The sequence below is a fragment of the Tetrao urogallus genome, assembly GCF_951394365.1.
Source record: "Tetrao urogallus genome assembly, chromosome: 3".
Taxonomy (NCBI): Eukaryota; Metazoa; Chordata; class Aves; order Galliformes; family Phasianidae; genus Tetrao; species Tetrao urogallus.
Window position 1 is genome coordinate 11592387 of NC_136815.1, and position 13639 is coordinate 11606025.

The 13639-nt window shown below is 47.0% G+C and overlaps 1 protein-coding gene across 1 annotated transcript; it reads right to left on the reverse strand.

Moving 5' to 3' along the window:
- Nucleotides 1–1386: 1386 nt before the first annotated feature.
- FAM83A (family with sequence similarity 83 member A) lies at nt 1387–11162 on the reverse strand (the record flags this gene model as incomplete). The annotated part of the gene is made up of 4 exons (XM_079533056.1): nt 1387–1930; nt 5730–5854; nt 7073–7240; nt 10590–11162. The coding sequence occupies 4 exons, from the start codon at nt 11160–11162 to the stop codon at nt 1387–1389; spliced, it is 1410 nt and encodes a 469-aa protein (XP_079389182.1).
- Nucleotides 11163–13639: the final 2477 nt, after the last annotated feature.

Here is a 13639-nt window from a genome sequence, read left to right on the forward strand (position 1 = left end):
TGCTACTGGTGTATTTTTAAGGCTGTAGCTCTTCCAAGGGTGAGAAACTCCTCACTTAAAATTTTGCTGCTGCGTGCAATTTTCATCATCCACAGAAAAAGAATGCAATTTAATTCCTTAACCTTACTGAACAAGGGACAAGCCAGCGAGGTGCATCAGATGAGCAAATGTGTTTGGGTTTCTGGCTTTTGTTGGGGTCAGATGAAAGATAGAGGAAAGAAGATTAGAAAAACAACGAAGTGCCAATACATCAGTAAATTGTGTGTATCGAGTGACTCTGGGACATGGATGGACATCCCTTATGTCGTTTATATTTCAAGAATTATCTCACTATTTGTTGCTTTGAGCTTACAGAAGCTTCCTTCACTCTCATGGGTTATCCGACCAAACATTTCTCAGGTTTGCAGGCATTCTGGTTCAAGCTGCTGAACCCCTGTTATGCCCTTTTATTCAAGGCATTCCTTTACATCACCTTTATCTCCAACTCAATGTTCTGTCAAACAACCACTGAGAGCATTTCCAAGATCCGTGTACTTTTATATGAACTGGAACTCAGTACTGGAAAGATGTGTTGCTAGCAGGACTTTGCTTCCTTCCTTGGCTTCATTTTCCAGTCTGAATCTACACAGCTGCTCTGCAATGAGGAAAATTGCTCTGAGCTGGTGGGACTGGAGGTTTTGACAAAGCGTGCTGGAATGCACCCATGTTGCTAATGAGTGAAACTGAGCGTAGGACGGCTGCAGGATGTCCTCTGTGCCCTGAGCTGTTGGTCTCCATCCAGTTCATGGCCTGCAGGCCTGTTCAAACAAACCCTGCAAACAGGCACCCTTGTTGCACACCTCAAGCAGACAGCATCATGGACAGCACGAAGGTGGGAGCTGTGCTTTCCTGTCAGCCCCCAAAGGAATCCTCCTGCATTGAGACCAAGCTGTGATGATGGAGTGAAGGTAGACTGCTGTGCTAGCAGCATGTCAGTCCGGCACGTAAATAGCAGCCTTCACCCTCCTGAATTGGCTCCTTACGCAACTGCTTGAAGTGCAGAGTAAGAAACTGACTCAGCCTGCTTTCAGGTGCCTGGCCACACGAAAACCACCTCAATCTATTGATACACAAAAATGGTACCAAGGGCAGGTGCTTGGCAGCAGCAGTGTTGCACTGTGAGCAGCATCGTTAGGTTTGTTCTTAGTGGGACTGTAATGCAGCCAGTGTTTACATGACAGCAGGTGGCTTTTTAATTAGGGAAACGAAGCATCTATAAGCACCAAAACAAGAGACCTGAAATCATCCTTATTTTGTATTATGCAGAATTTCTGTGTTCGTCAGTGTACAAGTGATTGCTAAACAGGTCCTCACTAGGTTTACTTGCAACTCAAAACAAGGTGGCGATTATGCAAACAGGTTGCCTTTATGGAGGCATCTCCAGGGTGAGTTTAAGCCTGTCCTGTTTGGTTCCTCTTGTCTAACTCTTACAGGTCGGTAAATGTTCATGTTGTTATAAAGAGCTGTGGGGCTGTCGGCCACGTAGTGCGGCTGGTAGAAGTTAGCCTGGATGGGCTGTGCTGGGGGGGGTGTGAATGAAACAAAGCTGTGGAAGGAATTAACTCGATGCAGAGGTGACGGGGGGGTGAAATTGCTGCTGAATATGAGAGTTCTTGGGGTTTGCTTGGTCTGATGGTTGCTTCCAGTTGAGAGGCTGCTCAAGGGGTCTGAAAGAGTGTTAGCACTTCCCTCGTCGCTGTCAGGGAGGCTGCGCGGCAGGGCCCAGCTCTGGCTGAAGAGGAAGGGCATGGTGCGTGGTGGAGACTTCGGTCCCCTCACTGGCTTGGACAGTGCATAGAGGTGGCGGAACTCCTCGTCAAACAGCTCCACAACTTGACCAGTGAACTTGGAGAGGAGGTTGCGGTGAACCTGGCCACATAACCATGTGAAGCTGGAAGGAGAGACATGGTAAGGGTTAGCCATTGGCAATGGGAGGTCCCCAGTGAGTTGGTACTGAGGCTCATGGTCCAAACACAGGACGGAGGTGGTGTCCTGGCTGAATTTTAGGTCAGTTCATATCAGTGCTCTCTATGGCTTTTGGGTCAAACCTTGTTATTGCAGCTGCCGCTAAAACCTCCAAGAAACTCTCTGTAAAGTTTTACGGCCTCCTAAAGGGAGTGGTGGAAACCAGGACCTGTATCCATGTCAGCACATCTCAGATGCTTCGTGTTTGGCTGTCTGTTCCACAGCCTGGCTTTAGACCCCTATTTAGGAACCGCTCTTCCTCACGCAGTGCTTGAATTAAGGTCTTATCATGTCTTGTCTGCAGAAACATAAATTGTATCTTCCCTGCACAACAACATGCTCATTTGTAAATCTCACTCACTCAGAACTGACACGAGGAAAACTAATGAAGAACAACTGTTCTTTGTCTGCACTGTGCTGTGCGTTTGTTTGCACTGGTCAGGAGAAGCACACAGGAACCCAACCTTCCTGTGGCATCCTGCCCCCACAACGCAAACCACCACACCTGCATTGACAAGTTGAACAAGTGCTCATTTCCTTCACTATAGGTAGAATGAAATGAAAAATATTTCCACAGCCTTTACAAAATTAGTAATAATAATAATAATAACAAACCACCTACTTTGCTGTAAAGGATAAACACTACAGCAGTTTTTATTCTGGGATCCAGAGACACGCCTCAGAACACTCCATGGCCTGTAAATGATTTTTCTTTTACACACTACCCTAATCCACTCGGCAAACATACATCTGTGCTCTTTTTCCAAACCACAAGCTCACTCAATTGAGCTGTGCAGACTGCCTTGTGCCACAGCATCATCAATAAAACAAAATGTAATTACTCCCTGAGCTGAGCGGGGCTTGCGTTGTGCAGCAGAGGCTGTAGAGCAGCGCTGGTTTTGAACCCAGGGTTACTCAGTGTCAAAAAGAACCAAAAAAACGTGTCCCAGTTATTCCTGTGGGAATTTATTAGCTATGCTGGATTTGCAGAAGCATTACCAACAGCCAGATTTGGCTGTAGGTGTGTGCACTTCACATCCTGTTGTTGCAATGTTTTGACAAAACTCCCGTGAAACTCAGAAGGGCTGACGGCCTCAGCTGACACTTAGACACAGTTTGCATCTGCTGGTTTGGGGCATTCTTGAAGAGGGTTAGGTTTGGGATGTACATTGTTTCTATACTGTTAATTCAGGAGCAGGGGGAGGGGTGAAGGAACCACAACTTGGGCAATTCATAGAATCACAGAATGGTTTGGGTTGGAAGGGACCTTTAGGATCACGTAGTTCCAATCCTCTGCTATAGGCAGGGACTCCTCCCTATAAACCACGTTGCTCAAAACCCCATCCAGCCTGGCCTTGAATGCTTCCAGGAAAGGGGCATCCACAATCTCACTGGGCAACCTGTTCCATCACCCTCACAGTAAAGAATTTCTTCTTACTATCTAGTCTAAATCTACTCTCTTCTGGTTTGAACCCATTTCCCCTTGTACTGTTGCTACCTGCCCTTATAAAAAGTCCCTCCCCAGATTTCCTGTAGGCCTCCTTCAGGTACTAGAAGGCCACTTTAAGGTTCCCCCAGAGCCTTCTCTTCTCCAGGCTGAAGAGCCCCATCTCTCTAAGTCGTAACATACAGACTATACATTTTATGCCTGAGCATGACAATGCACAGTAAGTTACTAAAATGTGGGTACTACTCATCCACTTTAGGGAAATCATTCTAAACACCTAAAACCTTGAGAGTTGAGGTAAGCAGCCCAGCAAGCCAGCTCGCTGCTGTCTGGTAACAGCTGCTGCACTAGTGTGGCATTGACTTTATTCACAAAGAAGCATTCGGAATCTTTCCCTGTCCTCCATCAAACTGTTAAGAAGACTCCAAACAAGAAAAAAAACACAGTAAGTGCATCTGGTGAGACCTATGTGATGTTAGACGGCTGCGTGTGGATGTGTGCTGCTTCCAGCTCTGGTGCTGAGGAAAGAGGGACAGCTTATTCAGGAGCTTCTTCTTGGTTCTTGGCGGAACCAAACGTACCCGCATGACTGAAGCAACAGATTTTTAATGTGCTTTTAAACACTGCTCTGGAGCAGGAGATCCCAATACGTTCAGTGTGGTTCATTTTCCTCTGATTGCCAACTTCAGCCCCCCTTGCTGTCTTTGAGGCCAACACATTTTGTTCCCAGACACTTTGGCTGCGAGCAAAGCAGCCCCAGTCCCTTGCAGAGCACTGGGTACCAAAGGACTATTTTATTACCTCAGCCTGCTGTCAAAAAGTCATGCAGACTTTTTACAGTTCTGTGAGTTTTCATAGACTCATAGATCATAAGGATTCTATCCTTAGAGTTGGAAGAGAGCTCTGAAGGCCATCAAGTCCATCTCCCCTGCAATGAACAGGGATGCTACAGCTAATCAGGTTGCCCAGGCCCTTATCCAGCTCCACTCTGAAGGTCTCCAGGGATGGGGCATCAACCACATCACTGGGCAGCCTGTTCCAGAGTCTCACCACCCCCACTGTAAAAGATGATTTCCTTATATCTAACCTAAATCTACCCTCCCTGAGCTTGAAGCCATTTCCCCTTGTATTTGTAAAGGTATTTGCTTTGAGGTATTTTGTGTTAGTTTTGAGATCTACTCAAATTTCCTTTCCAACACTGCAGAAGAGTCTGTTTTACTCTCTTTTAAGATCCTTATTGTTTACACCTGCAGAGATTGGTGGGAAAGATGTGGTGATGATAAAACTTTCAGATGAATGAAGTGAGAGCCAGAAGCCTACAGCAATGCCATGTATTGATTGCCGTTTATAAGCTGTGTGAATCCACAAATTGAGCATGATGAAGTCAAATAGCATATGGATTTGTTCCTCACCATTATCTCTGCTTGCTTGCTGCATAGGAGATAATGGATAACGTAGGATAACTTTGACAAGGCTCTTGAATTTAGAAGATAATGCAGCAGCAGAAAAGAATGAGAGGAGTGACTCTGCACTGCAGGGGACTTGAAGGGTTTTTCTTTTTTACTCTCTTTTTTTTTAATAGGATATAAAAGCCAAAAGGGTCCTTCTTGGCTAGAGAAAAGTTGTCCTGCTCAGTCCCTTTTCTCCCACATATCTTCTTCTATTCTCCACAAAACTCTGTTTTTGCACTTCTAAATAGATTTGATGAGAAATTAAAACAAAACTGAAGAACAATTAAGCTGTAGAGTCCGATAAATCAAACAGAAAGCCAACAACATGGTTTGCTCACTCCTTGTCTGACAGTTCGTTTGGAAAGTGAATGAAAGAATGGGCGCCTGCCTCTGGAGACAGCTGAGCTCTTACAGCCTTCGCTGTCCCCACGTGTTCACATTTACCTTTGTTCTTACAGTTACATAATCTTCCTGCTGGCACAGTTTATCGAAGCAATTAAGTTCCAAATCACAAACCTGGATTAAGGAAAACAATCTCATCCTTTTAATTAAATAATCACATATGTAATTTTTTCCCTTGTCTTTTTTGTATCTGAGTTTCTAGGATACACCTCAGTCATTTGTGATGCTTATCTACGTAGCCATGAGGCTTAGGAACTATTTATTTGATGCAAACTCAGAGTCTCATGAAATTCCCTGACCTGAGGATTGTGGACCTTAATGAAAGGCCCAGTTGAGATGCTACATCCTGTGCCTGAAATCATCAAAACAACTTGCAAAAAAGGAAAAAAACAAACAAAAAAACCAACTGCAGTGGTGCATCTCACCTGTAGGATCCAGAGAGAACGTATCTCCAGTCAGAGATAAGAAATTTTTCTTGTATTTGTCCTGAAAATTTCCTGCCTGATTTGGCACAGTATACCTCTCCAGTAACACTGCGGACTGAGATATTCTAGTAAAGAGAAAAGAATTATTTGAACAGAGTGAATTACATGTTTGTTTGTCTGAACTAAAAATCAGAAGGAAAAGGCCTCTTTTCCCTCTTGTCTTCAACACTTCACTTCCCACATTCCTGTTACGGTTTCATCATGGACTCCATTGTTATATTTAAAGGTTTGGGCACAATGGAAGCCCAGACAAGTTTTCAGGGCTAATTTTTCAGTGGGAAAATAAACACACAGGAAAATTTGCACAGAGGAGCTGCAAGCTATGACAATATGGCTGCTCCCCCTAGTCGAAAGAGTACTAGAGATGTGTCTATAGCCAAGAATAATCTGTCACCTCTGCTGACATCTCAGCTCTAGATCTGATCCCTCTTGTTTTACACTGATCAATGGCACAATACAGCAGGGCAAAACCTTTCCTCTTCTAATCAGTACAGGCAACTGAATGGCTGGTGAAGTCCAGACAAGCCATCGATGTTGTATCAAATGTAAGTATATGTGAATGGAGCTGAAGGTGTCTTCGGCCCATGGTATCAATTTGTAGAATCATTTCTATGGCTGGAAAGACCACTAAGAGCTCCTAGTCCAACCATCAGCCCACCTCCACTATGCCCACTAACCATGTCCCTCAGTGCCACATCTCCATGGTTCTTGAACACCTGGTTCAATGGTTAACTTTAAGGTCAATTTCCTCCAGCAGGGATGATGTTGGATTAAGCTAGCAGACAGCTAAATTTGAGGCATTACCCTTAAAGCAAAGCCTGAACAACATAATTTTATTACATTTCATGCAAACACCCAGGGAATTCAACTAAAACACTGAGGCTGAGGATCAAGAGCAGCAGTCAAGTGAGCCAGGCAATGCCAGCAGAACTCAGCCCTCACAGCCCAACTGAGAGCACCCAGTTCAGTCTTTCTGGCCACCCAGGATTTTCATATGCAGGGCTACGTGTGCAGGTAGAGCTTCCTACTACCAATGGCTACCAGACCACCTTTGGGTCTAATGGACATCTAATGGGCATCCAGTCTAATGGACATATAATGGAAATGCCTTAGCTTCCTCAAAAAATGCTTGGAAAAGTGTAGGCATTTTTAGAGAATAATAAGATTACAGTACCTCTGGAAATCTCCTTCTCTGCTTTAATTACATGCTAGGGATGTTAGAAATGACCCTAGCTTAACTGTGCTTCTAACCCAAAGCCTAAAGAATTTCAGAGCCACAGTACCTTGAAGAGATCCTCAGCAATCTGCAGCTTGTCACACATCTCCGAGAAGAGATTTATATTGCCATGGTCCAGCAGCAGGTAGACAAACACCATGCGCTTGTTGGCTGCCTCCAGAAGGTCACAAAGGATCTCAGTGTCTGTGAATACATCCATCACGATAGCCAGCACCTAGGGGAAAAAGCAGAAGCATTAGTTGATGTCATGGTTGATTAGTTGAAGTCATGGCTGCCTGAAATGCACTGGGTATTTCATGGAATCACAGGATCATAGAACGGCCTGGGTTGAAAAGGACCACAATGGCCATCTAGTTTCAACCTCCTGCTCTGTGCAGGATCACCAACTAGCAGACTAGGCTGCTCAGAGCCACATCCAGCCTGGCCTTGAATGCCTCCAGGGATGGGGCATCCACAGCCTCCTTGGGCAACCTGTTCCAGTGCCTCACCACCCTCTGTGTGAAAAACTTCCTCCTAATACCTATCCCAAACTAAACCCTGTCTCAATTTAAGACCATTCCCCCTTGTCCTATCACTATTCACCCTCATAAACAGCCATTCCCCTTCCTGTTTATGTGCTCCCTTCAAGTAGTAGAAGGCCACAGTGAGGTCTCCTGGAGCCTTCACTTTTTTTTTTTTTAACTCCAACAAATAAAAAATTTGAAACATATGTGTGGATATTTATTCTGTTTCTCCATGCATCACTGAATCAGTGAGACACGTTGCTTCACTGTTTTATTGCTCATATAAATCCAACATAACACGCAATGTACACACTTCAGTTACGTTCTTTTCATCACCAAACATAATGTGAACCAGCAAATTGTAGGTGAGATTTCAGCACTGGGAAGGATATTAAAACACTAATCAGAGAATAATAAGGATGTAGCTAAAATAAGAGACCTCAGCTCTTGCCAAGTGACTTTCATAAGTCACATGCATTTAGAAAGTATTGAATGATGCTTTCCCTGTTACAAATTAGGTCTGGAGCAGCCCTGTTTTTAAATCCGCTCCCTGCAGTTGGTAGTGGGCTGACAGACTGCAACAGCTTCATGTTTATTTCTTTTTATATCCAACTTTCACAATGATTTATGAGCTAATTGTTTCAGTTTAAACATACATCCACATTTCCAAAGTCACAAACGGCAGGAGCATGTGTAAAAGCCTTGGAGCAGCACGGACTGCCCGTTAAAGACCCTCCAGCTGCTTAAATTCACAGCCTCCAGGCAGTGCGTAGTTGAAGGAGCCATAAATGTGCTGTAAAACCAAGCTCATGCCACAGCCACTAGGCTCAGCACTGAGGTCTCACCATCCTCCCTGCTGTTGTCCACAGAAAGAGGTGTCTGCCAGGGCAGCTCAGTGCAGCCATACCCACCTTACCTCCAGGAGGTAACAGCTGGAGAGGGAACCCCTCACAGTTGCCCTCACAGGGCATCACGTTCAATAAAATACAGCCCATGAAAACAATTTTTACAGATTTCTGCAGATCTGCCCCACTAATTTCTTTCAACTTTGGCTCAATCTTACAGAAAGCTTATTCCCTTTCCACCCCCATATATAAATCCCGCAAGACCAATTGCCAGATTATTTGAGTAGCAGTGAGGATCGCACAGCTTCATTCTGCTGCCGGAGCACAGTGCTTCAGAAAGGGCCCTGTCAGGGCCAGGTAATGGCCCAGTGCTGCCCAACACCTTATCCTCACACTTTGTTAGCACATTTTGGACCGCGCTTGCGTTTATACACAGCATAGAACTGCTGTCTCACACTCAGCCTCACCACAGCTCCAGACCACTCTGCTGCTTCTTCACCGGTTGTTCTCAATTTATGTTACTGCACTTGGCACTTCTCTCTTCCTGGCAGTACTCCTCATTTCTTTTGCCTGAATTTCACTTTACAGTTTGTGCCTCACAAGGATGTTAGGGTTACAGAGTCATACAATCATTAAGGATGGAAAAGACGTCAAAGATAAACTAGTCCAATCGTTCATAATCCAACTGATTACAGACTCTATTAGGATTGTAGTACTCTCAGCTCTCCAGCCCTCCACAGTTTGATGTCATCCACAAACATATTCCTTATTCTATTTATGCTCTTAATGGATACCTTAAGTACTATGGTATCCAGCATGTCCCCGTATCACACACTAACTATTCCCATCACTGAGAAAGTGTACTCAAACAGCAGTTGCCAAATGTATACTGTCAGCAGCCCATTTGAACCATGGATGTATGGTTCCCCATACATTTCCCATTTCCCATTTTTTCCCCTGGAATTTTTCTCTTCTTGAGATAAGACGTTTTTCTCTGTTAATACCTTTAGCATTACTAGTGCCAGCTCCAACGGCTCTGACTCTAGAGGGCTCCACAGCTGTTCTGGAGAGCAGGACCCACAAACCTCCCTTTCCACCTGGGTATGTATGGTCTTGCCTATCTCCAGCCAGCAGAAATTTGAGACTGAAGTTTTTGGAAAGGAATAATATTTTGTTTACTTAAAAGCTATGGGTGCGATCACAATCGCTAAAAACACAGTTTTCAAGAAGTCAGCAAAGAGCACCATTTCTCTCGGAAAGCAGCTGTGTTCCCAGCTTTTGGGCAGGGCCTCTAGCTCCTCACCTAAGGCTGAGGACGTGGCCAGTACTTTGCCATACAGAAAGAAATGCAAGAAAATAATTCCTTGCATCCAATGTGGCCCAGTGCTGTGACCCTTACACCCCGCTTGGGGATTTCATTGCTGCTCAGGAGGCCCTACATTTCCCTTCTAATACAGCAGTCACAAAGAGTTTGTTTCTGACCATTCATCTGTGAGGCTGCCAATGGAACCTCAAGTTTACATGGGCAAAATCTCTTAACAGTAATAAGGAAAGATCTGAAATATTTTCCCCTGAAAACTGAGCTGAGCTGTCACAATACCACCAGAACACACCACTAAGGGTTTTTGTCCCCTTCAGCTGTTTGTCCTCAGATTTTCCACTTGTGCACACTGTGACAGGCATCTCTCCATGTCCCCGTAACTTGTCTGTATTAGACTTCCCCTGCACCTCTCCCACACTCTGAGTGAGGCTCTGAGGCTCTGTATGGAGCCTGTGTGACATTTTAGTGGCACTGATAAAGTACTGGGGATGAGATGCCTTCTGAATGGGTTGTTCCCTGGGGACATCTCCTGGCACACACGTGCCCCCTTTTCAAGGAGCTCTGTCCACCCACACCTCCCACCAATCCCTTAAAACGACCACTGTTTATTCAGAGCTTGCTTCAGCTTAATTTTCATTCACAGTAGGACAGCGCTGTGCACGGCTCCTGCAGCCTGGCACTGAGGTGCTACAGGCCAGTCCTCCATCATGACCACAGCCAGGCGGATGCACTGAGGCAGTGACAGCGATGCACTTGTTCAATAGTGGGCTTTTTCTAGAGCAAAGCTACACGGTAATGCACAAGATTGGCTCTAAACACACACCACCTTTACCCAGTCTTTCTAAGGGCAGGAGGACAAACACATGCAGAGGAACACGAGCTTTCTCTCCATACCTGCGTGGTCTTGTTGATGTATCGGCGTATGATGTCTCTGATGTTGCTGTTCTTCTCTGTCTGGAAGTACACGGTGGCCGTGGACTTTTCCTTTAAATAGGGCTTGTCCGCTGTAATCCATGTGTGCAGGAGAGCAGGCTCACTGCTATCAGAAATGGTGGGGAAGTACGTCCCCGAAGGCAGGGAGCCGCCATCGTTCTGCCTTTGCGCGGCTGCCCCATCCGTGGGGGATTCCTGTGCATAATAGGACTCCCGGGCGTTCTCCTTGATGTACCGAGCTTCCACCGAGGAGAGGAAATCCACCTCTCCCTCTTTGCTTAAAGTCTGGAGATACGAGTCTGTCCCACCATCCAGGAAAGCGTCCGTGGCCAATCTGATGCTTTCGTTGTGGCTGAAATCTGCTTTTGTCGACTTCAGGGACTGGTTCTTGATGTCCTCCAGCCGCTTTTTTATCTTGCCCATGTGTCTGGGGTGGCTCATGGCTCTGTGTCTCAGCAGCCGATCTGCAGAGTAGGCACCATGCATATGCGTGGTGCAGGCGACGCAGTCGCCCGTCGTGTTGGGAGTCTGCATCCTGGCGTAAAATCACCTTGACCGAACGAATTAACTCTGAATAAAAATAAAGAGATCTTATTACCTCTGGCAAATTCACACTCCCTGATTCTGTCGGTACAATTATCTTCAAAAAACAACCCAAGCTTACTACTCAGGTGGTGGTGTTCTCCAGCAACACTCTGCTTCCAGATGGAACACACGCACAAAGCTGATTAGATTACTTATCTGTGAGGCACCCACCTCACCCCAAGGGAATCCGAAGGATTTGCGTCCAATTACCAGGGCTGTTTGATTTGGCTGTATTTCCCTACTCGGAGCATCCTGTGAAATGCGAGCAAGGAAAGTATTCAAGCAAAAGCAGGTAGGCTCCCAAGTATCGTTGCACAATCTTCAAAACAGCTTGAGGCTTCTCTGTCCTCCCATAGCATTTGCTATGGAGCAAAAACTTTAACTGGGACAAAGACATCAGCTGCATCCATAGCTTCGGAACAGCAGAAGGGGCTACGGACTCCTGTCTGTACCTACATGCTGTCAGGCAGGCTTAAAAATAAACCTGAAATTCGTCACTGAGCCCCGTTCACAGTATGTTGCTATTACCATGGACGATTCACTCATTTATTTCTTTAAAGCTTTGTGACTATGCTGTCCTATTAAAAGAAAAACACCCCTTCCCAAACATCCTGAGCATTATGTGGAGGAAGGGTTGTGAGCTGGCCTCAAAGCATCAGAAATACAAACACTCATCATTTGATTGTGCACATTTAGCACTGTTTGTTTGGTTTCCTATTTTTTTTTTAAGGCTGCAGCTCTGGAGTCACGTTGTCACCGTGGCAGCCTGGCTGCTGTCATTAGCAGCACAGGGGTTCGCATTGGGGTGAGAGGCAGCGCCTCTGGGAGCCAGGCGGACTGGTATGACTGCGCGGGGCGAGGCGAGGCAGGGTGTGCAGGCACCGTGCCCCAGGTGTTCCATAAATACTTGCGTGCATGCTTTTACACAGAGGCACGTGTGACACACTTTTATCACACAGGTCGGGTTCGCCATCGCTCTGCTCCACGCTGCTTCAAGGTGCTGTGGCTTTGGAGGGGGCCATAGGCAGAGCAGGGTGGAGCAGACATTGCCTGGCCTCATGCAGGGGAAGGGCTGCTCAGGGCACCTCTGAGCTGGAAGGAGTGCTGTCCCTCTTACCAGCAGCTCTGGAGCACAGGTGTCCTCAGGGCTCGTCAGAGGCCTGTTTTTCCAGGGTAGCTTCCCAGATTCTGTGTCTGTGTCCCCACAGTCTATTTTCAGACTCCTTATGGAAAAAAAAAGAAAAGAAAAGAAAAGAAAATAATTATATGCCAGCACGACACAAGCATCCATATAAAAACAGAGAGGAGCGTGAAATGGTTCCTATTTCACGCGTAGATCTCTGGGGGAGGGAACACCCACCTCGGGTCGGAGAGGTGGTGTGCGGGCAGTGCAGCTTGCAATGTGACTTTAGGAACTGTCCCCTGCCCTCCCCCCACCCCGACATCCGCCCACAGCTGTCAGACGCAGCAAAAAGTCATTAATTATCTAGTGACCTGCTCTGCGCAATTATGTTGAAAAGGATGCCGCCTAATTAATGTGACGTGAGAGATCGCGCCCTGTCAACACCAATCAGGTCCTCCCCGGGCCCTGCAGGGACATCACTGCCCTGCCTGCCGTCCAGCCCCAGCTGTGCCAGCACTGCCACCTTGGCTCTCACAATCAGCATAGGGTCCAATATGGTCACCAAAGGGTCCCTCATGGCCATCCCGATGTCCTGAGGTCCTTGCATGCCCACCTCAAGGCCCACACTGTCACCACATGGGGTCCCTCCTGGTCACTTTGGGGACCACACAGCCAAACCAGTGTCCCCACAGTTACCCTGGAGAAGACCACAGTGTCAGGCTGGGGCCCCATAAGGTCACCTCACGGCCACCTTGAGGCCCTACACTATCACACTGACAACATGCACAGCCACCACAGGGTCCCACACTGTGACCTTGGGGCCCCACGCTGCCACACCGATGACACCCGTGGCCACCACAGGCTCCCACGCTGTCACCTCGGTGCCCCACAGGGTCACCACGAAGAGCCATGTTGTCTCCACAGCCCTACACACTGTCACGGCGGGGTCCTGTATGGTCACCACAGGATCCTACACGGCCACTGTGAGGCCCCACACAGACGCCATACGGCACTGCGGCACAGAGCCCGTCCCAGCAGCCGCGGGAAGGGCCGAGCTGTTTCTCCAGCCCTCTTTTTCCCGTACTACAGGCAGAAGAGGCCACCGTGCCCTTGGCGACCGGGAAAAGGAACACCAAGATTCACCCCAGCATCGCAGGGCCAGGCCAAGCTGGATAGTCAGCGGGGGAAGAACGCTTTCAGCCGCCTCGTTAGCGCAGTAGGTAGCGCGTCAGTCTCATAATCTGAAGGTCGTGAGTTCGATCCTCACACGGGGCAAAGGCGGGCGATGTTTTTCTTCTTAGTT